Source organism: Neomonachus schauinslandi, chromosome 15 (genome assembly GCF_002201575.2).
Source record: "Neomonachus schauinslandi chromosome 15, ASM220157v2, whole genome shotgun sequence".
NCBI lineage: Eukaryota > Metazoa > Chordata > Mammalia > Carnivora > Phocidae > Neomonachus > Neomonachus schauinslandi.
Window position 1 is genome coordinate 27,985,645 of NC_058417.1, and position 23,314 is coordinate 28,008,958.

The 23,314-nt window shown below is 58.9% G+C and overlaps 1 protein-coding gene across 2 annotated transcripts; it reads left to right on the plus strand.

The window, feature by feature from the left end:
- Positions 1–983: 983 nt before the first annotated feature.
- CUEDC1 (CUE domain containing 1) lies at positions 984–21,757 on the plus strand. 2 transcript variants are annotated; one of them, XM_021704102.2, is made up of 10 exons: positions 984–1,486; positions 5,947–6,074; positions 10,978–11,104; positions 11,835–12,027; positions 13,217–13,303; positions 15,214–15,285; positions 16,104–16,197; positions 16,928–16,986; positions 17,807–17,877; positions 20,016–21,757. In XM_021704102.2, exons 1-9 carry the CDS (start codon positions 1,148–1,150, stop codon positions 17,872–17,874), a joined length of 1,167 nt encoding a protein of 388 aa, XP_021559777.1. In that variant the 5' UTR covers positions 984–1,147; the 3' UTR covers positions 17,875–17,877; positions 20,016–21,757. The 2 variants fall into 2 exon arrangements, with proteins under 2 accessions (XP_021559777.1, XP_021559778.1); XM_021704103.2 differs by having other exon boundaries at positions 20,019–21,757.
- The last annotated feature ends 1,557 nt before the right edge of the window (positions 21,758–23,314 follow it).

Genomic DNA, 23,314 nt, shown 5'->3' on the forward strand with positions numbered 1-23,314 from the left:
CTGCTCTCGTTCTTCTTACACCATCAGCTGTTTGACGGCTGAGATCATGGCAAGCAAGAGCATCATGCTGATTTGCTCACACGAATGTTTCTGTGTCAGCTGTTAAGATGATAACCCCAAGTCCTAGAAAAGGGAAAATAGCTTTGCACCTGTTGTGTCAAACTTAGGAACTTCGGAAACATCCTTTGATGGAATGGTCCCTTAAACCTGCCACTTTTCTACAATTAACAAAATTTCTAATTTTGGGATAAGCAGGAGAAAGTCAGAATTTGAGGTTTTTAGACATATTCAACTCTCAGTTGACTGCACTAACAAAATGTGACCTTGGCAGTGATTTACGTGCTTGGTTGTGAGCGGGCTGGACAGTTTTCTGTCGCAGATTTAATGGCACTCTCCACAAATTGGAGGCCATGATGTTGGCGTCATCAAGTTGGGACGGTGATGTGGGAAGCAGAGACTGGGGTGGGCTGGAGACTAGAGGGCAGGCTGGGGCCTGTACAGAGCCCCCCCTGCCTCAGGTCGTCAGGGCTCCTGGGCAGTAGGAGTAGTGGCTGAGACCAGTGGCCATAGTGCTGGGTTCAAATCCTAATTCCTCCACATCTATGCCTCAGTTTTCCTACCTGCGAAATGGGGATACTAGCATCTACCTCATAGCGGTGTCAGGAGTCAGCCCACCCAGCTCACGGAGGACTCGGCCCGGAGTAAGCCCTGGCTAGCAGGTAGTAGTCCTGTGCCAGCACAGAACCCTGGCTGTTTGACTGTCGCAGCTGGAGAGAAAGCACAAAGAAGCGGTTCTCCCGTGCATTCGGGTTCTCTAATGCCCCTGGCATCCCGCCCCTGACTCTGCCTCCCTCTGTTTCAGGTGGGACCGCCGGCCCCAGGATGCCCCGGGGTTGTGGATGACCAGAGGCCCAGGCCCGGATGCCGCCGCCCCGCGAGGGCCGCTCCCCGAGGGCCGCCGGTGGCCCCGCGCCCTAGCCTCCCGACCCGGCGACCCCGCGCGCCCCGCCCCCGCCTGGCCGCCCAGGGGAGCGGGAGCCGCGGGAGGAAGTCTCCCGAGCCCACCGAGCGAGCGGCCACGGCGCAGGGATCCGGGGGCAGGGGCTCGGCGCCGGCCGCAAACATTCTCCCGCAGCGGCTCGGCAAGATGACCAGCCTGTTCCGCCGGAGCAGCAGCGGCGGGGGCGGCGGCGGGGGCGGCGCGGCGGGGGCGCGCGGGGCCGGGGCCGGGGCGGGGGCCGCCTCGCAGGAGCTCAACAACAGCCGGCCCGCCCGCCAGGTGCGCCGCCTCGAGTTCAACCAGGCCATGGACGACTTCAAGACCATGTTCCCCAGCATGGATTACGACATCATCGAGTGCGTGCTGCGCGCCAACAGCGGCGCCGTGGACGCCACCATCGACCAGCTGCTGCAGATGAACCTGGAGGGCGGTGGCGGCAGCGTCTATGAGGACAGCTCCGACTCCGAGGACAGCATCCCCCCGGAGGTAGGGGCGCGCCCCCCCCATCATTCACCGCTGATTGAACCTCTTAGAGGACTTGGGTCGTTAGACCTGCTGACTTCTAACTCGCCGGTAGCCCCTTTCTCGTAGGAACCCCGTACCCAAGCCGGTCAGTGGCCTTTTATGGGCAGAAATCATGCAGTCATTCAACAAACACGGCGCACCTGCTCGGTGGTGTGCCAGGCATGGTACTAGACCCCGCTCAGGGGCCATCAGAATTGAGGAGCTTGTTAAAAATGCAGACACTCGGGCCCTACTCCAACATACTGAAGTCCAGTTCCAGGCTGGGGCCCTCTAGCCTGTATTTTCCTGGAAAGGCTCCTTTTGCACTTCTGGGTGTCCACCGTGGCCAAGTCAGACCGGGTTTCTGCAGGCACAGAGCTCACAAGACTCAGGCAGTGGGAGCTGGGAGAGCGGTAAATGCTTATGGTGGGAGAAGTGGAAGCAGGAGAGGAGGATGGCTTCCCAGAGAAAGGGATAGCCAAGTTGAGGCCCAAAGAAAGAGTGGGGAGTGAGGGACAGGGTGTGCAGGCGGAGGGAAGCGCTCCTGCAAAGGCTCAGAGGTGAGACAGAGCACGGGTCACTTAGGGAGCCCGCAGCGGGACCATCTGTCAGGACCTCTGGAGTGGCAGAGACGGGGAACTTGAGAAGGCCAGGCCGTGGAGAGAGAGCATGGGGAGCCACCAAAGAGGAGGGACCTCCGACATACTAGTTAAATTCCTCTGACCAAGGCATGATGGAGGCGGCAGCAGGCAGTGCCCGAGCAGTTCCCTCCTTTCTCAGCGAGGTCACTGGGGGAGAAGGGACCACCCTGCTGCCTCAGGGCCCACCTGGCCCCTCCAGTAAATGTGTGACCCCCGGTCTCCGCAGGACCTGCCGTGCTGGGTGCAGAAGGGTCGCACAGAGTCTTTCTGTGATCGGGTCACTGCCTGCAGGGCAGCGAGAAGGTACATGTGGTGGGACATGTGGCCAGGGACAGGACGGAAGGGCCCAGCAGATGGCATTTAACTCTGCTCTTCGCTGAGTCCCATCCTGTGCCAGGCACCATCCTACAGGCTTCAGATGTATCCGTCCTTGCAGTCCTCATGCGCTTTGTGAGGCGGCATTATTATTATTATTACCCTTGTTGACAGAGAAAACCTAGGCCCAGATATGCCCTCAGATTCCTGGTCCACACCGCCCTGCAGGCATCTAGGACCCTGTCAGCCCGAGTCCTTCTGCAGGGCGAGGCCGCTGGCCCTTCTTCCTTTAGTTGGTGCTGCCTGCGATTTCTTCCTCCAGGTGGAGGAGAAGCTCCGTGGGCGATGACATCTGCCTCCTCCCCGTGTCACCTGCAGCACACAGGACAGTCCTGGCACATAACAGGCATCCAGGGAACGCTCGCTGAGTGAATAAGTGCTGTTCCGGTCTTTGCAAAGATTTCTTTAGTCTCTTTCTTTGGGAGACCGCTCCTTCGAACGGCCTGGATTAGCCAGTGGAAGGGGTCTCAGAAAACCCAGATCCTCTCTGTGGGAAGGAGGGGTGAGTGTGTGTGAGTGTGTGTGTGTTTGCAAATACATCCTTTTTTTAAAAATTAATTTATTTAACAGAGAGAGAGAGAGAGAGAGAGAGCGCAAGTAGGCAGAGCAGCAGGCAGAGGGAGAGGGAGAAGCAGACTCTCTGCTGAGCAGGGAGCCCGATGTGGGGCTCGATCCCAGGACCCTAGGATCATGACCTGAGCCGAAGGCAGATGCTTAACCAACTGAGCCACCCAGGCACCCCCCCTTTTTTTAAAATTTATTTATTTATTTATTTGACAGAGAGAGAGGCAAATACATCCTTTAAGTGTGAGCTGGAAGGAAAGTATTCTGCATATTCTGACCCTTTCTGCGGTCTCATTGATTCTGCAGTCTGGCAGGTAGGGTAGAATAATCTTTCCTCCTTTGTCCACGGCACCCGTGGGCCTGTGAATCTCCACGGGTCTTCACCATCCCCTTGATAGGCCTGCACTGGGCGTGCTCCTGTTTTTCTGAGACTCTTGCTTTCCAAATCGAGCCCCTTCTCAGCATTCCTCCGTGGCTATTGCCCCAGACGCCCACCTTTGGGGCTCTGCCTGGCGCATCGGCAGGCAGTTCCTGAGGCAGCGGGAAGTGCTTCAGAAGATTTATGAGCAGCTGGAATGACACTAACTGCTGACTGGAAAAAGCCCCCTCGCTGGCGGCTGATGGATGGCGGGCTGGCCCAAGGGGCATCCTTGCCACAGAGAAATAGCTCCTGTCAGATCAGTGGCCTGGACCCTGGTCCCCGGAGCACCTGGCAGGCATCCATCACCCACGCTGAGTGAAGCCGCAGGGCCACAGAGCCGAAGACTTCAGCGCCCCTACAGCCCGAAGAACAACCTCAGTGTGGCTGGCGGGGTTGTGGGGAGAGAGGCCGAGGGGGGCCAGGAACACGGCTGGGGTTACTCTCCCTGGAGGCTCGGGATCAGCCTTTCTGGAGCGTGCCTGGCCCGCTGCCTGCCTCCTTGGCGGTTCCTCATTCTGCTCCAGGAGCTTCTGATGAACGTCTGGTTCTTGCAGCCCAGGAGGCTGCTCTGAGGAGCAGGAGCGGCCGTGAGGGGAGGGGGGCCTCCTGGGGCAGCCGCACAGAGGCCTGATCTCCCTGAGTCTGGAGGCGGGAGGCTACAGGCCGCGGCCTAGGAAACCTCAAGCAGCTTCCTTCGTCCTAAGAATCCAACTCTCCCCTCCTCACCCAGGAAACAGCTCTCCCCTCCTCACCCGTGTCCCTCACACCAGCCCCTGAAGGAGAAGTTGGCCTCAAGGCCCCAGTCGGGAACCCTGTCCCTCAGAGCAGCAGGGTCTGAGGGACAGGGAGTGCGGGCTGGGAGTAGAAGCAACACTGTTCTCTGGGTGCGCCAGGCAGTTGCTGAGCCCCTGTCCTGTGCCAGGCACCCGACGTTCCCCAGTGAGCTAGACTGGAGCTTGCAGTGTTCCCTCTCTCTCTCTCTCTCTTTCTTTTTTTTCTTGTGGAAATTTGGGCTAAGCAGAGCAGTGGCCCACAAAGCAGCTACATTCTTCTTTTTCTGCAAAAGCATCTGTTTAAATACTTTCCGCCTGAAAGGAAAGAACGTTAGTGCATTCCAGGGCGGGAGGCCTCCTCGGGTCGGGCTGGCTGTGTATGCACAAAGTGTGGCAGTGTGTGTGAGAGCATGTACGCACTTGTGTGTGTGCTGCCCACCTGCCCACCTGCCAGCGTGTCCCTGCGAGACCCTGGGTGCCCGGGCGGGGTGGGCTCAGGGCGGACAAGTGCCAGTGCTGCCCGGCCCCGCCCAGGCTTGCAGAAGCAGTTTAGCGTGACTTCTGCAAACTCACTCGGGGTTCAGATGCAGGGCCTGGGGACTCTGGGGCCCACTGACAGCCTCTGAGCCCTTCCCGTGTTCTTTGGTCTTGGAAGAGATGGAACAGAAGTGGGGAGCAGAGGACAGGGAGCAGGAAGCTAAGGTGTAGGCCAGCTGGGGTGTGTCCGACCTGGGGTCTCCTGGTTGATGGTCACCTCCTGCCTCCTGCCCCAGACTCCTCTGTGGATCCCTGGGGAAGGATCCAGGTCAGTCCACGGAGCAGGAACTCTGGGCCTTGCCCAGCCCTTGGCTTTTCCCTGCCCCTCTATCTGGCTTCTGGATGAAGAGAATCATCCAGGAGGGAGAGGCATCCTGGGTACTCCCCTTGCCACTGTCCGCCCTAAGAATCCAACCAGGGCGTGTGGGCATTGTGCTTGAAGGACGGATCCTTGCTGTGGAGACCATGTCCAAGTTGAAGACTCAGTTCTAAAGAGAGCATACGGCTTTGCCATGTCACTTAGCCTGGGCCTCAGTTTCCTTATCTATAAAATGGGAGTAACGAACTCTATTCTACCTTGCCAAGTTGTTTGACTTCGGGTGAGATCATTGATATGGAGGTACTTTGAGAGAGAGTACGAATGATGTTGAAGTTATTTATCAGAAATAACCCATGTCCTGAAAAGTACACGAACCCTATGTGTGCGGCTCAACGAAGTTGCCCCGGCGCCCAGGGTCAGGAAACACCCACAGAGCCTGGAATCCCCCTGGTGTCCCGTCCCGGCCTGCTGCACCCCCACAGAGGTCCTCCTGCTCTGACTTCTAGCCCCGTGATTTGTTTGGCCTGTTTTTAAACCTTGTTCAGATGGATAATGCTGCTCTGAACATTCTTTTGGGGACGTGTGCTTTCATGCCCATTGAGTATGTTGGAACTGTAGGGTCAGAGGCAGCCATGCGTTCAGCTTTACAGAAAACCAAACAGTTTGGCAAAGTGGTGGCCCTATCCGTTTACACTCCCGCAGCGACACGACCCTTACGACGCACCCTTGCCCCCCTGGCTTTCGTCTGAATGTTATTTAAATTCAGAGAAGGATTGTTAACATGTCTTTTGTTGTTGTTGTTTCTGCTCTAGATCTTGGAAAGGACTTTGGAGCCTGACAGCTCTGATGAAGAACCCCCACCTGTCTACTCCCCGCCAGCCTATCACATGCACATGTTCGACAGGCCTTACCCTCTGGCTCCCCCCACGCCACCTCCCCGGTGAGAACCCGCTCCTCTCGGAGCACAGGGCGGTGGGGGAAAGGGATCAGGGGCTGGGGTTGAGTACAAACGCCGTGGAAAACTTGGCTGGACCCCTCAGGATATTATTCTAGCAAGAACAGGCTTCTACTGAAGCAAGAGACACTGTAGCTAGATACCAAGGAGAACTTCCACATGGGAAGGATCACCAGGGCAAACATTCGCTGAATTGCTACTCTAGGCTAGGTGCTGCGCGGAACATGAAATGGGGCACGGAGTTACATAAGGCGTGGCGCTGCCTTCTGGGATCTCACAGTCAAGGCCCGGGCAAGTGGGAGAAGTAAACACAGGGAGTGTGTAGACACTTCCCCCGCTGAGCCCATGGTACACATTGCTAATTGACCACTGGGCTCTTTCCTGCTCGGTGGAGACAGAACCTCAGAGTCCCCTTCCACGCAGCAGCTCCCAGACAGTCAGCAGTAACTGACGGGATGGATACCTATTTGCCATCCCTGGTCTAGGGATGTTGCGGGGATTTTTAAGCAATGGGAGCAAGTAAGTCTTTTCTTCCGGGATAGTTTGATAAGTGGAGGCAGAGGACTAGACTGCAGGGTCCTGGGAGATTTCTTCCAGGTGAGGGGCTCTGTAGTCTGGAGGGTTTACACGAAGCCGCTTGCCAGCCGGGTCCCACGGTCTCTGAGGCGCTTTCCTGTGCTTCCTGTTTGTAGTGGGATTGCTGGAGCCCGGGCGTCTCTGTCCTAGAGCTGCAGTTCCTTCGAATGGCTCAGCGCCGGGGTGCTGAGGAGTTGGGGGGAGATGATGGGACAGGGGACTAGTCCCAGTGGATCTTTCCTTCTGGGGGTCTTGGGCACCTCAGACCGTGGTAGTGGAGACCTCTGCTGTGCAGGTAGGGGGTAATGACCCCAGCCACCAGCTACCAAGTGCTGGGAACCAGTGAGGCTCTTTATGTATACACTGTCACGTTCTAATCCTCGAACGGCTTTTGAGAGCACTGTCAGCGTCCCCATTTCACAGAGGAGGAAACTAAGCCTAAGCCAGGTTTCATAACTTTCCCAACACCATGGAGCTGAGCTGTGAACTCAGGCCATTCTGATTCCAAAACCAATGTCTTCGCTGCTGTGTCTCTCACCTCCCTAATGAGAAAATTCTCTGCGATTGCAGCTCAGGGAGCTGATGGAGGCCTAGAAGGTCACAGGACAGAGGGGACAATGTTTTAAGTCGGAGACAGGAGCAGACCTGGGGTCCTTCCTTTATTGCCGGTGGTACCAGGAGGCTCCAGTGGGGTGGGAGGCAGGGAGGGCATGGGTTGGTCTGGGTGAGGCCTTGAAAGGACTTGCAGCCTGGCATGGGTCATGGAGCCCAGGGCTAAGTGGTTTACCTTTGACTTATTATTACTTTTTTTTAATATTCCAAGATGCTTTTGCAAAACCTCCAGTGTCTACTAGGCAAAGTGGTTCTGCCTGTTTTTCAGAAGGGAAAACTGAGGCCATAAGAGAGAGAATCCCAGGGTGAACCTGGCGTGGGTACCCAGGCCCCATCCTCCCTCTGCCCCTCTGGCTGGGTGTACAGCTGCTGTGAGGTCAGGCGCAGTGCAGCTCGGGGATGGAAGCCACCGTTGGGGGCAGGGTGACCTCAGCTCTAGATCAAGGCTTAAGAGGCCTGAGATTCAGGGCCCTGACCTGGCAATGAAGGCTTTGCTGGGCCTGGGGAGGATACAGGACAGAGAACTTGAGTTGTAGAGTCATAAAAAAGAAAAGTGCTCTCCTACCCCCTTCTTTCAGCTGCCAAGCTTCTGATGCTTTAGGTGCTTGGCTGTGTGACCTCTGGCTCACTACTTAGCCTCTCTGAGCTTTGCTCCCCTCACCTGTGGAATGGGAATACTAATCCCCAGCTCAGCAGTGCTGTGCTGTGAGGATCCAATGAGACACTATGCGTGGAGCACTTAGCATAGTCCCAGGCAGGGATCAGACCTGTCACCTGTGGTTGACTGCTCCTTCCCACCCCAGGCTGTGCAGCTGGCCTCTGAGCTCTAACATGGAATATTGAGACCAGTGGTGAGGCTTCCCTCAGAGGCCAGTGTTCAGAAGAAGCAGGGCCAGGCTCTGAGCATGTGCCCTTTTGCCCCAGGATGGCCCTGCTAGGCCAGGTCCACTCGTAGGCCATTTCCAGGGCCTCATTCAGTCTCTCTATCCAGAACATTCATTTCCAGCATTTACTGAGTCTCCTGCAGTATGCAGGTGCCGAATGATGTGTGTGATGCTGAGATGAATATAGTACTACCCTGCCCCCCTGAGGACATCAGAGGCTGGGGGAGGCATAGAACTGGAGGCAAGAAAGTCTGCCTAGAGGAACGAGGAACTCATGTCCACACGGTGTCCTGGTGAAGCAGAGGACAGGAGGGCATTTCAGGCAATGGAAACAGCATGTGCAAAGGCCAGGAGGCAGAAGAGGGGGAACCATCTGGGAGCTTTGGGGAACTCCAGGAAATGGAATGGCCATGAGGCTGGAGAGGCGAGCTGATCATGGGGGCCTTGTGGGTCCTCTGAGGAGCTTTGGCCTTATCCTGCAGTCAGCAGGCTTAAGCTGGAGAGTGACAGGATCCGGTTAGTGTTTTAGAATCTCTGGCCACTGGGGGCCAGGCCCCTCTGCCACCTCAGGGACTGCAGATGGGGTGGGGTTTGGGAGCTTGCCCTGCTGAGACAATAGAGAGCCAGGGTGACCCCAGGCGTGAGTGCCTGAAAAGTCAGGACCCCTGGGCCCAGGTTTTGCCTGCACGATCTGTGTGTCCCTGGACAGGGCCTGACTCTCTCTGGGCCTCAGTTCCCAGTCTTTACCAAAATCCTGCCTAGAAGGTTCATGTCTGAAATCCTTCTGGGGTCTGATGTGCCATGGGTAAACTTGGGGGTCTGATGGGGCGTGAAGTTTTAGTTTTGGGGTCCTGGTGCCCAGGCTGTGGGCCAGGAGAGCCTCCCAGCCTTCTCTCTCCTTCCCCTCCTCTAGCCTGCCCTTCCCTCTCTTTCTGGAATGAAGGAGGTCTCTGAGACCCAGAGCTACCCCTCAGCACAGGCCACCTGCCGTTTTCCCGTTGAAATTACAGCCTTGGAAGTTTTTTATTTGCCTCTCAGCTCATTTCTGACATTCCTTTCCGACCACAATGGAGTTGCCTGGGCCGCCTAGGCTCAGGCCCCCCCCCCCCTCCCCGGCTCTTGCAGCTGCGGCTTACCTCATCTCTGCCTTTGCCAGCGCCAGGGCCCGGGAGGGGCTGGGCCTGACCTTCCTCGGGACCACGGTCCCAGCCGCCAGGGAGACGGTGAGGAGGGGTCCCCCGCTCCTTGTCCCCCTCCCCTCTTGGGCTCAGTAACAAATGGCTAGAGGGGTCCCAGTGCAACTCTGGGGTTCTCCCTCTGCACTTTTCCCGGGTGGCTCCAGGTGTGGTTGAGTTGGAGTGGGTACCCGGGTCCTAGGGGAAGACCCTGGAGAGGAATTCTCTGTGCTGGGGCCAACCACGGGTGGTCCCCGAGTCCCTAAGAGAGGGGGCACCCTCTCCCCCGCCTTCGGCCTTTGGGAGAAGTGAAGCCTCCAACAGTGACAGAAGGCAGCAGAGTGATGTGGAGAGAGATCTGCCTAGGACTCACAGAGTCCCGGTTGGGTTTACGATGCAGGCTCTTCTGGAGTCTTCCCTCACCTGTGCCCCGGGAGGGTGGACGAGGTGGGCGGGTTCCCCTGGCTCCCACCGTGCACTTAGCAGCTTGTTATCCCCGTCTGCCGCCGCCCCCGCCCCCCCTCGCCCTGCCGGGCCACCCGCCCAAAATAGAAAAGGAAAGGAAGTTATTTCCACAGTCAGCGGCAGCCCGGAAAAGCTCCCCTCCAGTGAGGGGGCGGGCGGGATTCCTGGAGCTGGAGACAAATCAAAGCCAGGCGAGAGCGGCAGGCCCGCCGCCCCCGGCCCCGCTGCCTTCTGTGTGTGTCATTTCCCTGATTCAGCAGAACACGTGTCCTGCGGTTGCCACGCTTCAGGCTGCTGAGGCGCTGTGGGGAGCTCCCGGCCTGGCCCCGGATGGCAGGGCGGGGGCCTGGGGGTCAGGGAGGGCTCCTGCCACCACTTCTCTTCCTGTCCCCCCGCCCCCCCCCCCCCCCGTGGCCTCTGCCCGTGGCCGACGGACCTCCGGCCAGGCACCTTGCTTATGAAGAGCTGCTCCTGAGCACCCCTTGCAACAGGAAACTTTCCATCCCCACCTTCAGTGCCCGAGACACAGCCTCACGAGGGGCTCCCACCCACCTCGGCAGGGAGAGGGTTTTTCCATGAGGAGGCTCCGACCCAGAGGGGAGCAGGGTCTTGCCCAGGACCACCCTGCTGGCTGTGACTGAGCTGGAACTAGAGCCTGGATCTGCTCTACTCTGTAGGGGTCCCGCCATCCCCATGTCCCCCCACCCCAGCAAACCAACATTCGAGCAGGCCGGGCTTGGCGGCTGCTGGGTCTGGTTGTGGCGAGCGCACCTGTTCCTCAGCAGCCGCGAGCTCGCACTGTGCTGGGCACTAGGGACACGCCTGCTGTCTTTAGAGGACATTCGTAAACATCTGCACGTAAACCCATGACAGCCAGCTCGAGCGCCATGAACACTGAGGGCTCTAGGCCTAGAGACCTTGAGGGCCCACAGTAGCCAGAGAGCAGTGACTGTCCTGGAGCTGGAGGAGCCGGGCCCTGCGGCCAGAGGCTGAGGTTAGCAGAGGCCTGACTGGGAAGATGAGAGAGAGCGCTGGGCCTTTGTCCTGGAGGCCGAGGAGGCCGCGGGAAGCTTCAGAGCAGAAATGCCCTTCTGAGCAGGATCCTGGTGTGATGGGTCACGACTCCTGAGTTTGGGCCTGACTTTTCCCTCTTCGTTGTTACCTTTCACCCCCCAGCATCGATGTGCTGGGCTCTGGACCCGTGTCGAGCCAGAGGCGCTATCATAACTGGAACCCACCCCTGCTGGGCAACCTCCCCGAGGACTTTCTCCGCATCCTGCCCCAGCAGCTGGACAGCATACAGGTAATGGGGGAAGCCCTCGGCTGCCTGTGCGGCATCTCTGCTTGGCCCCAGTTTGTGCCAGCCCGTTTCACTTCCTGATGTTTAAGCCTGCGCCGGGCTATTTCTGTTGCCCTGGGTTCGCAGGGAAAGAATGCTGAACCGAAAGCCTCGTTTCCTGTCTGGGCCTGGAGGTTTCCTGTTCCACCCAGGGAAGGGGACAGCCCGGAGGAGTCTGTGGCTAGAGCCATCACCCCAGGCTGGAGGGAGGCGGGCACAGGGGCAGCCAAAGGCAGAGGGGCCGGCCGCCTCCCCGCCCTCCCATGGGATAGGGCCAGGGGCAGCTTCTCCCCCTGATGTGGGCAGGGCCTGAGGGGCCCTTGCGGGAAGGGGGCCTCGCCCCGAGACAGCTAGGACAGGGAGAGTTTTGAGTTTGGGCCTCCATGTGGCGCTAGCCAAGGTTTTGCGCGGCTTGCAGATCACTTTCCAGGACTGTTCAGGTTGTAGATGAGGGCTGGGGTGGTCCAAGGGGGAGGAAGCATCGTTTTTAAGCCCTACTGCTTCCCCAGCAGAGAGGGCTCTGGCCTGCTGAGTTGGATTTAGGCTGACCGCTAGAGCCCAATAGCAGGTGCAGGCCCCAGGGCGTGGCTGGAGGATCCTGGGAAAGGACGTATGTGCACCCAGATATGCAGGGATGTTTGTGCAGCACGTGCCCTGGTGAGCAGCCATTCAACTCGCTTGCTCCCCTCCTCAGGGTAACCCCGGGGGCTCCAAGCCCAGGAGCGGAGAGGGAGGCCTGCCCCCTGTGGCTGGACCCGGCGCCCGGGACCAGGAAAACCGCTGGAAGCAGTATCTGGAGGACGAGAGGATTGCGCTCTTCCTGCAGAATGAGGAGTTCATGAAGGAGCTGCAGCGCAACCGGGACTTCCTCCTGGCCCTGGAGAGAGGTGGTGCCCTGGGTGGGGGCCCTTCGGCCACTCCTTTGTGGCTGGGGAAGGGAGCTGGAGTCGGCTTCAGCCTTGGGGCTCAGAAGAGGCACTGAGCTGGAGGCCAACGTGGCCTCGGTCCTGTTGATACACGGCCCCCACCAAGTTACCCTGTGGGAACCCCAGAATTCTGCCAGCGGGGACACGAGTCACCAGCCAACCCTTCTCCCTCCCCTGGGACTCAGAGGAAGACAGGTGTGCCTTCGTGGGCCCTCTCCTTTGCCCCGGCACATCTGCTGTGTGCCAGGCACTGGCCTTGCCCCGACGTGTCTGGAGCTGGGTCCGTGGGTGCCTCCCCGAGCAGAGGATGTCAGGACAGGGGCTCTCAGGTGTTGTGGCAGTTTCGGTTGTCTTTGGCTGGGGACCTTACTCCCCAGCCTGGCTGCCTTTCCCCTTCAGGGTGGGAGTGTGTTGGGTGGGGGGGATACAGTGAGGGTCCCGGTGGGAGTGTGTACGTGTGTGTATGTGACTGATGGTGTATAGTTGGGGAAGAATAAGGTGTGCAGGGAGAAGGCTGGCCCCAGCTCTGCAGCACAGAGAGAATGAGCAGGAGCAGGGGGCAGGAGCAGAGGGGGAAGCAGACTCCCTGCCGAGCAGGGAGCCCCACATGGGGCTCGATCCCAGAACCTTAAGATCATGACCGGAGCCGAAGGCAGATGCTTAACCGACTAGGCCACCCAGGCGCCCCTTATTTTATTTTATTTTTTAAAGATTATTTATTTGAGAGAGAGTGCAGGGGAGGGAACAAAGGGAGAGGGAGAGAATACCAAGCAGACTCCCTGCCAAGCATGGAGCCCGGACATGGGGCTCAATCCCACAACCCCGAGATCATGACCCTAGTGGAAAGAGTCAGATGCTGAACCGACTGAGCCACCTGGGCGCCCCAGGGCCTTTCCTTTTAAATGAAGGATTGGACTGTGTGATCTCTCAGGGTCCTTCTAAGTGTGATGTTCTACCGTTCCAGGTGCCTGTCAGGCCGTAGTTTCTATGGTACAGCTGGTTCTTGGAGAGCTGGGAGACACGTGTGCACGTATTTTGTGTGCGTCATGTGAGATTTGGGGGCTTGGCCTCCAGCAGCCTCCTGCATCTCGGCCCAGGGTGCCACTGGGAGAGCGCTCACTGTCCTGACAGGAATGTGATCCTTTTCCAGATCGTTTGAAATACGAGTCCCAGAAATCCAAATCCAGCAGCAGCGTGGCTGTGGGAAACGACTTTGGCTTTCCTTCTACTGCCCCAGGTAACCTTGCCTTCCTGGGAGAGAGGCCTGGAGGGCAGAGAGGCTCACGCCGCGCCCCCCCCCACCCCTTGTGCTTTGCATATTTGGAGTTTGGGGATAGGGAGGGGAAACGGGCTGGAGGGGCAGGGTCTGAGCCCACCACCCAGCCCACCACCGCACTCCTTCGAGTGACATGGCCCCTCCACTTGGCAGACCTGAACTCTTGCCAATCCAGCAGCTGCTGGAGCCCCCTTGGGGTTGGCTAAAGCCTGGCTGAACTGCTCATAAAGCGCCTGGAGCATGGGCAAGAAGGGGACATGCCACAGCACACATGTCCCATGGTGGGTGGGCTCAGGAAGGACTCAGAGACTTCCAAGGCTTGATCTCTGCCCTGGGGGAGCTTATGGTCTTCTGGGGAATGCAGGAGAAACATTCAAGAGATGGCTAGAACAAACCAGCAAAGCTGAGGACATGCTTACTGATGATCACAGCTGCTCACGGTGAGGAGAAGGGCAGGGTTTGTTCATTCATTAGCTGAGGCTGTATCTGCCCTGGCCAGGCCCCACCCGAGTGCTGGAGGAAGAGAATTTTGAGCTTCACGTCCAAGATGGTGAGAAGCAAGAATTGCCTCAATAGAGGGCCAGGCCCCTCCAGGAGCCCTAACCCACTGAAGGAGGGCCAGGAATGGACAGCAGCCTATTGGGATGCACAAACAAGGGTTAAGCTGGAGCTGGGAACCTGGGCAGAGAGAGCCAGCAGGCCTGGGTTCCATACTTGATCCCTGCCCCCGTGTCCCTGTGTGTGCCTCGTGGCCCCTAGCTGGCCAGTGCTTCCATCCATACTAGGCTGCTCACCGCAGAGAAGGTAGCAGCAGGGGCAGCTTTTGCCCGAAGCAGACCTTACATCACATGGTGGAGTGGGGTGGAGGAGCAGAAGGATGGGGAGCTCAGCTGATCCCAGCTCAAAGAGAGAAAATCCCGTGGAACTGATTCATAAGCAACAGGCTTGGAGCTTAGGCCCCACCAGATGTGCATCTGGGAGTTTTAACGACAGTCTCTCATCCTTGATCCTGAGTGAACTAGACACACCAGGGCTGCTGAGATGGATCATAATGACTCACAGGGGACTTAGCAGGCAAGGTGACTGGGGATTAGCCGAGTTGCAGGGTGGGGAGCAGGGGCTTTAGAAGGGCGGCTAGAGACGTAAGTGGGCGCTGAGTGAGCGGGGAGACTCTAGGTGGGCCATTTGGGTTTATTCTCATTCCTCTGTCAAATGAGTCAGAAACTTCATGTCTGGAGGGAGTATCAGAGGGGCTGAGCCAGGCAGGAAGGAGAAGGGAACTGTCATGGGCAAAGGCCTGCTCTGTGCCCACACCTCCCTTCCATTCCCGTATTAACTCTCACACTGGGTCGGGGTGCAGGCCAGTCACTGCGTGCTGATGAATATATACCAGCCAAGTTCAGGGTGCAGGGGAAGCCCCAGTGCTTAGCATCGGGTGACTTCATGATGTAAATACTCCCACCGTGACTGATTCCAAGCTACCAGCATGACTTCATGGAACTCGGAGTTGGTCAGAGAAGCGGAGAGTTGGAAGCCGGTGTGAGCCAGCCCTCCATGCATACAGCGGACCATACCACGGCCCTGCTTTTGACACAAAGAAGCCAAGCAAGGCTCGGTGGAGAAAGAAGTACTCCTCAAATCCTTAGTGTCTTTAGGGAAGAAGCCTGATCTTTTGCCCCCTTCCTCAGATGGAAGGGTTGGGCCGAACCCCTGTCCTGGTGGGGCCAGCCCTGGCCCACTCTCCCACCCCCCCCCCCCCCCCGGGGGGGCCCGGCCGGCCCCCCCCCCCCCCCCCCCCCCCCACTCCGGGAGGGCCTTGGGCAGCTGCTCTCCCTCTCCAACCGGCCCTCAGGGGTGTCTTCCCCTTTCAGGAGCCGGTGACACCAATCCTGCTGTGTCTGAAGATGCCTTATTCAGGGACAAGTTGAAACACATGGGAAAATGTGAGTCCAGCCTATGCCCCCTCCCCATCTGTTCTAAGATGGGCCCTGTGGCCTCATGGGAGGGAGGGAGCCACCAGGAGTTTTGAATACACAGCGGACTCTGGGTGAACCAAAGTGACATTTTAATCGCAGGCTGGCTCCCTCCGCCTTCCTGCCTCACTTCCCTCTGCAGCCAAGTCTGAATACAGACTCAGTTTTAAATCCTCTTGAGCCAGCTGTCTGCAGAAAAATAATAATGTGCTGCACACCCCCCCACACTCCCACCCCCGTTTTAGAGTTCACGTCCTTTGTGGCTTGAGGGGACTTGGCCAGGCCTGATCAGTGGGGAGGCCCGTGCTAAGCCCACTTTCTGTGGGCAGGAGGCCCGAGGGTTTGTGACCTCTTCCCACAAAGTCCTGCCAGCCGGGCCGCACCTACCCTTCCTCCTCCCCGCCCTACCACACAACCATGTGTGAATGAGGCTGCCATCCTTCCAGGCTCCATTTCAGGGAAAATCTCGGATTAGTCATGGAAATCCCAGAACCAACTCTGGAGGTGGCGAGGGGGGCGGGGGAGGCGGCGGGAAAGACAGCCAGGACGCGTTGCTGTCTGTCGCCGCTGGGGCAGGAATACCCGGATCTCGGGCTGCCTGCCCGGGCCGGCCCCGCTCTCGGTGGCCTATGCTGCCCCTGCAGGCCGGCCCCGGATGGCAGCCCCCCCTGCTGGGGGGCCGGGGGGGGGCGGGGCGCTCCCCTCCCCGCTGCATTCCTGTCACCCCGCCGCCTGCCCTGACCGCGGGCCAGCCCTGCAGCTGCGGCTCACGGGTCTCTCTGCCCCAGCCACCCGGAGGAAGCTGTTCGAGCTGGCCAGGGCCTTCTCCGAGAAGACCAGGATGAGGAAGTCAAAGAGGAAACACTTGTCCAAGCACCAGTCGTATCCTTTCCGGCCTGGCGCAGGGCAGGGGCGTGGGTGCTGAGGGCGCTGACCCCCTGGCCCGACTCTCGAGGCTGCTCCCTCCCCAGGGGCTGGGGCTGGGACGGGCTCTGCAGCCACCTGCCTCCTTCGTGCGCCCCGAGGCCAGCCCACCGCCCAGCCTGGAGCCGCATGACCCGGCTGGGGAGCAGGCCAGCGTCTCCCACTCCCTTCTGTGGGCTCCCGAGTTGTCCCAGGACATCTTCACTTTCTGGCTGGGCTCATCTACTCTTGGTAGAAGACGTGGTTCTTCCACTGAAATCGGCAAACCTCTCACTAGTTTCTTGAGTTGAATTGATCCATAGATCTTGCTGCCTCCCCATTTCAAGCACGTTGGACCTGCCTTCTTGCTTTCATTTCTTGAGTAAAAATAAGGTTCTCCACCTTTTAACCCAGACTCCTACCCATGCTTGTTACACGGGCCCAGGATATTAGAAGCTGAACAGCCAGAGGGGAACAGGGAGGAACTCCCTTCTCCATGCCCAGAGATGGGAGCTGGGTGAGAAAGTCGGGACCTGGCTGTTCACCTGATCCCGAGGAAAGGAGGCTTTGGGGAGGGTTGGGGGATAATGCTAGAAGCCTCCTGAGCTGGGAGCGGGTGGAAGAGGCCAGGGACAGGGACTGGTAGAAGTAGGAGGATGATGGCAGTGCCCACCCATCCCTGAGACAGTTTTCCTGAATGGCCTGGCAGGCTGGGAGCTGCGGTATCAACGGCTAACCTCCTGGACGACGTGGAGGGCCACACTTGTGGTGAGGCCAGGAGGGCAGGGGAGCTTGAGCTCTAAGTTGCTTGTCATCGGTGACCCTCCCAAGAGAAGGGCCCGGGTATTTTGTGGGTGGACCCAACCTGGGGGACACATCGTGGGTAGGTGGGCAGGTGACCCCAAGAAATGGGTCTTCCCACTTGGTTCATATTGCCTCTCCCTTCCTTCCACTCCCAAAAGGGGGCCCCAGCTGTACCTCCACCTAGATCTCTCCCTGGAGCACAAAGTGTCAGGTGCTGTTTCTGGGTCTCTTCTCTGGGGTGGGAGGGGGCAGTCAGGCCTACCCACGTGGAGGGGCCTCACCTGGACAACCAAGCGCTGCACAGTTTCAGTCCCTGGGCCCAGAGGCCTTTCAGCGTTCATCCAGTTCCTCCCAAAGGCCATGTGGGCCAGAAGGCACTGCCTTAGACCCTAGCAGGCCCATAGCTGAAGCTGATCCTCATGCCTCAGAGCAGAGGGGCCCTTTGGTGGTCAGGAGACATCCAGAAACAAGGGCTAGGAGGGTCTTAGAGGCCATGTGGAGGGTACCACTTCCCCACCCATTCTACAGATGGGGAAGCTGAGGGAAGAACTCGTCCGAGCTCAGTGACGGAGCCAGGCCAGCAGCCAGGTGTCCTAACCCCACACTGTGCCCTGGTGCCTCTCAGCACACCCACATGTCCCCACCCCACCCCACCCCAGGTTCAGCATGTGCCCCAGCAAACAAAGGGGATGGAGAGTGTTGGGTCAGCTCTTGCCCAGCCCAGGGGCACGCCTGATGAGGCCCTGCATGGTGGAACATGAGGCAACTTCCCTCTGCTTTTCAGATGAAGACTTCCGGGGACGGCGACACGAGGCACCCAAGGTGGAGGAAGCCCTAAGGGAAGGACAGTAAGAGGTAAGGCCTGGAGCCTGCCATGCCCCATACCCCGGGGGTTTTCCCAGGGATCCAGAGGCATTGGGCTCAGGCAACTGGATGGCACAGATCCAGGTTTTCTTCCCTTGTCATTGTGGCAGGGGACATGGTCTTCTGCATGAAAACCAGCCTTTTGCGTTTCCTTATTTTTTTTGGTTATTCATTTAGCAAAGTAATCACACTTGCCTGTGCCAGATCCTGGGAACAAGGGGGAAAAAGTGAGCTTTGACCTTGAGAGTTGACAGCCCATTTGAAAGACAGGACATATACTGCACAGTAAGGGGACAACTTAGGAAAACTTGAAGTGGCCTCCCCACAGCCGTGCACACACAGAACTGTCCCATTGCCTGCTTGGGTTGGGTGGTGTAGGATCTGCCACAACCACATGAAGAAACAGTCTCCCTCCAGGCAGCTCTGTTGCTGGCTGGAGCCGTGGGCCCTCGGGCTTCTCCTTCTCTTCTGTGCATCCCTGGGGGCGAAGCAGGGAATGTCAGCAGCCCCTCCGGGGCTCAGTAGAACCTGTTTCCTGTTCCGGCCCCCCTCCCCATCAGGAGGCAACCCGCCCAGCCTTCCCCAAGCCGCTGTCCTGGTCCCAGTGGCCAGCATCTACAGGGCTTTCCCCTGCCGAGCGGACGGTGTGGTAGGTGTGGCCCTGTCTCACACTATGAAGAAATGGCGAGCTGCTGCCCTCGGGATAGTTGTCGTGGAGGTGGATCAACCAGCCTGGGCGGCTGGCCTTCACACCTAGCTGACTGCCTCCCACATCCCCCAGGATGCCGAAGCTGGGGCCGTCCTCAGGCATGGAGCTGCACCCGCGATCCCCACTGGCCCAGGATGCCCCCATACAGCCGGCTGGGGTGAAGGCCCCCACTCCCACTCGGTTGCTGCCATTCCCTCCCCTTTCCACCACCCCTCTCCTCCAGGAAAACGTGTCTGCTCCAAAGCCGCCCACACATCAGGACCTTGCCATCATTCCTTCTCTCCTGAGTCGTCCAGCTTTTCCCTCTCTAGCTCCTTCCTCAAGTCTACACCCTCCTCCTCCTCCCCATCTTCAAAACCAAGAGGTTTCACTATTTTCCTTCATTGCCCAACTTGGGAAAAAATGGCATCGTCTTTCACCCATTGCAGGTTGGCAGCCCTCCCACCACCCCCAGATTGATGCAGGAAGGTCACCCCAGGGCCAGGTCCTTCCGTTCTGCATCCTCTGGTGCTCCCTTCTGCATGCCATGCCCACTGTCTTTCTTGAAACTGCTCCCCGCCCACCCAGGTGGCCCAGGAGTCCTGGGCCTTCTTCCTGTCTGCTGTTTATCCTCCGCGCTGCTCCCGGGAGCTCTGCCCTTGACCCTCTCGCTCCCACTCTCTGGCAGTTCACCACCCTCCTTCCTAGCAACAGCAAGACCCCTGTGCAGTGGGCCCCTCCCTCTGGCCCTCCCTCTCAGGCAGCCCTCCACATGCACTCTGCATCCCAGCTGTGCCCACGACCATCTTTCCAGCCCTGGGTCTGAAGTCATTGGAAGCCAGATGGCATCTTCTCCGGACTTGCCCATTTCATTTCTCCTCTCCCTTCCACCCTGTGCTGGTAGACTCGCATCGCCTGGTTCGCAGCTGCTAGTGTGGTTCCTGGCCCTGACTCTGTTCACCCGTCCCCAGGACACCACTCTTCTGCCCTTTCTCCCTTGCTCTTGGAGTGAGCCCTCCTAGTAGAGGCTTATAAACTCCTCGGCCTGGTGTGTGGGGCCTACCAAATTATGACCCTAATTTATTTTCTGCCCCTCCGGGTCCCCTTGGTGCAGCCCCTCTGAGCTGCTGCTGTATCCCAGAACGGGCTGGCCACTTCCCCACCTCTGAGCCCTCCCTATATGCTTGCTTCCGCCTGGACTTCAGCCCCCAACTCCAGCTCTGGCTGACAGAGGCCCTGCTCCTGCTGTTCCTGGAGCTTGGATGTGGGGGGGCGGGACATGACCTCGGGCAGAGTTCCAAGGCTGGCATAGAGTCCCTGGAAGAAGGACAGGGCTCCTGTCTTTGGGACCTTCTGCCTAAAACCATCTCTAAAGGGACCGCTGACAAGGAAAGACCACTGGGCTCTACTGAAAAAGGCTTCTTCCCTCTCTTTTCCCCAGCAGATGCCAGTGCTTCCTCCTTGCCGGAGATGGTCTGACCTGGTGGGGGCAGCCGGAGAGCCAAACCGGCCCCCGGCGGAAGGGCCCAGCTGCCGCCGGACAGATGGCGCCCAGGACTGAGGCCTGGTGATTCTTCAGCCACGTCCAGCCCCGCCACTGCCACTGTCACTGCCACTTTCCAGGGGACTTAGAACTTTGGAGTTTTGTGCTGTGATTGGAGGAAGGACCTGGGGCCTCGGGGGCAGCTGCCCGTCCTAGCCCCTTTTGTAGCCAGGCTGTTCTATGGGCAATGAGTGGAAGTGCAGGAACTCCCACCACCGTTCCCCCCCCCCCCCCGCCACTGTCCCCACCTCTGCCACCTTAAAAAAATCCCAGAAAAAAGGCAAAGGTTGGAGTACCCAAAAGGGCAGGATGGTGAAGCCCCTGAAGGTGGAGCCCTTGCCCCTCTCCTTTCCCCATCTCTCCTGGCTCACAGACACTGCCTGACCCCCACCCCCATCCCCAGCTCCCTTCTGGGCACCTTGGGCCCTTTATTCCCATGGCTTCCTGCATCTCAGCCTTCCCCCCCCCCCAGGGCTGCAGACCCTTGGTACAAGCCCTGGACAGAGCCCTGGGTGGGAGAGCGCCAGGCAGTCACTCAGGCTCCCTCTGAGGAGTGATGGGCCACTGTAGAGAGTTAGCTCCTGACCCACCACCCTGCCAGGGCCCCACCAGCTGCCTCTGTTAGGGGTTGGCATGGCCCCCAGCAGGGATGGGGAGGGGGCCACCCCGGAGCTGGAGGAGTCTGGCTAGCCAGGAGTGTTCTTGACTGTGGCAGAAGACAAAAGGCAGTTCTGGATGGGACCCTGCAGTCACTCAACAGTAGGGGCTCCCCGGGGTGGGGTGGGGGGGCTCTGAGTAGAAGTCCTGCTGTCACTAAGGGTGGGCAGCAGCAGGTTCTGAGGTGACCCTTGAGAAAGTGCAGGACTGAGGGGCGAGGAGATGAGGCTGCCAGCCCCGGTGGGGGCGCCTGGGGCGGACGGGCTTGCTGGGTGCCTCTTGCCGAGAACGGAGAAGGGGAATGACGTGAGGAGGCGCGCTCGGCTTCCACAAGCCTTAGCGGGCACCAAGCACTGCCAGCGGGAGGCGGCTGGCCCGGTCTCTCCGGCCAGCCTCCGGGACGGGAGCGCGCTGACCTCTCCGGAGGAGAGCCGGGGAGTCTGGGCCGGCACGAGGGGGTCCCCTCCTCCGCCCCCCCCCAGCAGCGGGGAACCAGCCCAGCCCAAGCGCGGGGTGGGGGGGGGTTGGGAGCGGGAGCCCGGCCGTCACCCCGAGATAATGAGGGCGTGGCGGGCGCCATGGCACCTCGTTCCGCTGAGGCCCGGGCCCACGCCGAGGCCGCGCTTCCCCGGCGCGCGCGGCGGAGGGGCGGCCCCCGGGGGCTGGGGGGACGGGACGCGCCGCCGCGGAGCCTGACCAAGTGTGGCGGCCGCGCGGGGCCTGGGGCGCTGGCGCGGGGCCGCCCGCCCTCCGCTGCTCCCTGCGAGCCGACCCCGTGCTTCCCCGGCCCCCGGCCCCCGCCCCGACCCCGAGGAGCTCCCGGGCCGCCAGGCCGAGCTCCAGACGGTCCGGCCCCGGGGGCAGAGGAGAGGCCTCCGGGCTGTGGCCCGGACCCCTCCCAGCGCATGGCGGGGACGCCCCAGCCCCAAGTCTGTGTGTGTTGCTTTGTTAGTCGTTTTTTCTCCTATGTGTGGGTTTTTTTCTTGGAGCTGTTTCATAGGAATTCCTGTAATAAAGACTTGGTGTTCTCTTGGTGCTCTGATGCGGCCGGCGGTGTGGGCTGGACCCTTCTCTTCTTGCCCTGGGCAGGGCTTGGCCCCCCTCCTCGGCCCCAACCGGTTAACCCGCAGCGTGTGTAAGGCCCCAAGGGCTCATCCCTGGCCGCAGTGCACTCAGGAGGCGACACCTGCTACCCGCACAGCAGGCTCCCCCACCTGGCTTTGCTAAGCGCAGGCGCTTTCCTGTTTGCCCTGGGAAAGTAAACCGCTAGCTGATAGGCAAAGGAAAACACCAAGGGGAAAAGCCGGTCTGTCCGGAAAGCTCCAGCCGGTCACTTCCCCAAATAAACAGAAAGCTTCTGGAGTAAGGCTGAGGGGAGGCTGCAGGGATGTGCAATGTCAGACTTCAAAGGCCCGCAGAGATCTTCCCCTGCAAGTACCTCTAGCTTTCCCGTAGGCCGCAGCTCTGCCGGGCTACCTCCCATGCCAGGGAACTCACCGCCAAAAGAGGAAGCTGGTGCCCTTTCCAGACAGCAGTTCTCAAGGTTAAAAAGTTCTTGTGTTGAGCCCAAAGGTTTCCTTGTGGCTCCCACCCACACATCTTGTTTCTGGGCTCCCAGTCACCCAGGCCAAGGCCACCGCTGTTACCCCCATGCCCCAATCACTCCTATTTCACAGATCAGGAAACTGAGGCACAGAGATGCTTGAGCGCAGTGTCTGGAGGAACAATGCGGGTCCCCCCTGCCCTCCTTAGAGGTTCTCCCTCACTCCCAGGCGGACCGAGGGGGGACAGCTGGTGATGCTCTCTCCATAGCTACTGTTTGCACGTGGACAAACCAAGCTTATTCTTTAACCTAACCCTACTCTGTGCATTTTTTAAAAAAAAGATTTAATTTTTAAGTAATCTCTATGCCCATCGTAGGGCTTGAACTTACAACCGAGAGATCCAGAATTACATGCTCTACTGACTGAGCCCGCCAGGCACCCTGGCCCTATGCTGATAGGTGTGTAATCCCCAGAGCATAGTACTGACACCTAGGAACTTGTTAGGAATGCCAATTCTCAGCCCTACCCTAGACATACTGAGTCGGAGACTCAGGGAGTGTTGCCCAGCAATCTGATTCTTGTGTTTGGGAGACACAGAGCCAGGCCACTACCTAGTACTGACTGCACAGAATTACCTGAGTGCTTAAAAAAAAAATCCTGATGCTCAGTACCCCAGTCCAATTAAAGCAACAACCATGGAGTGATTTATTTTAAAGCTCCTCAGGTAATTTAAATTTGCAATCAAGTTGGAGGACCAGCACACTGGGAAGTCTGGTAGGTGTTTCATATTAGCTCAATTAATCTTACCCAATAATGGCCACTTCATGGATGATGAAATGACAATTCAGAAACGTTAAGTAACTGGCAATATTGCAGAGCTAGCAAGGTGTGAAGCCAGAAACAGGGCCCCGGGCAGCCTGATTCCAAAACCTCTGTTCCATGCTCTCTAGCCCTGCGGCTCAAAGTGGGCTCATGCGCCCGCAGCACCAGTGACAC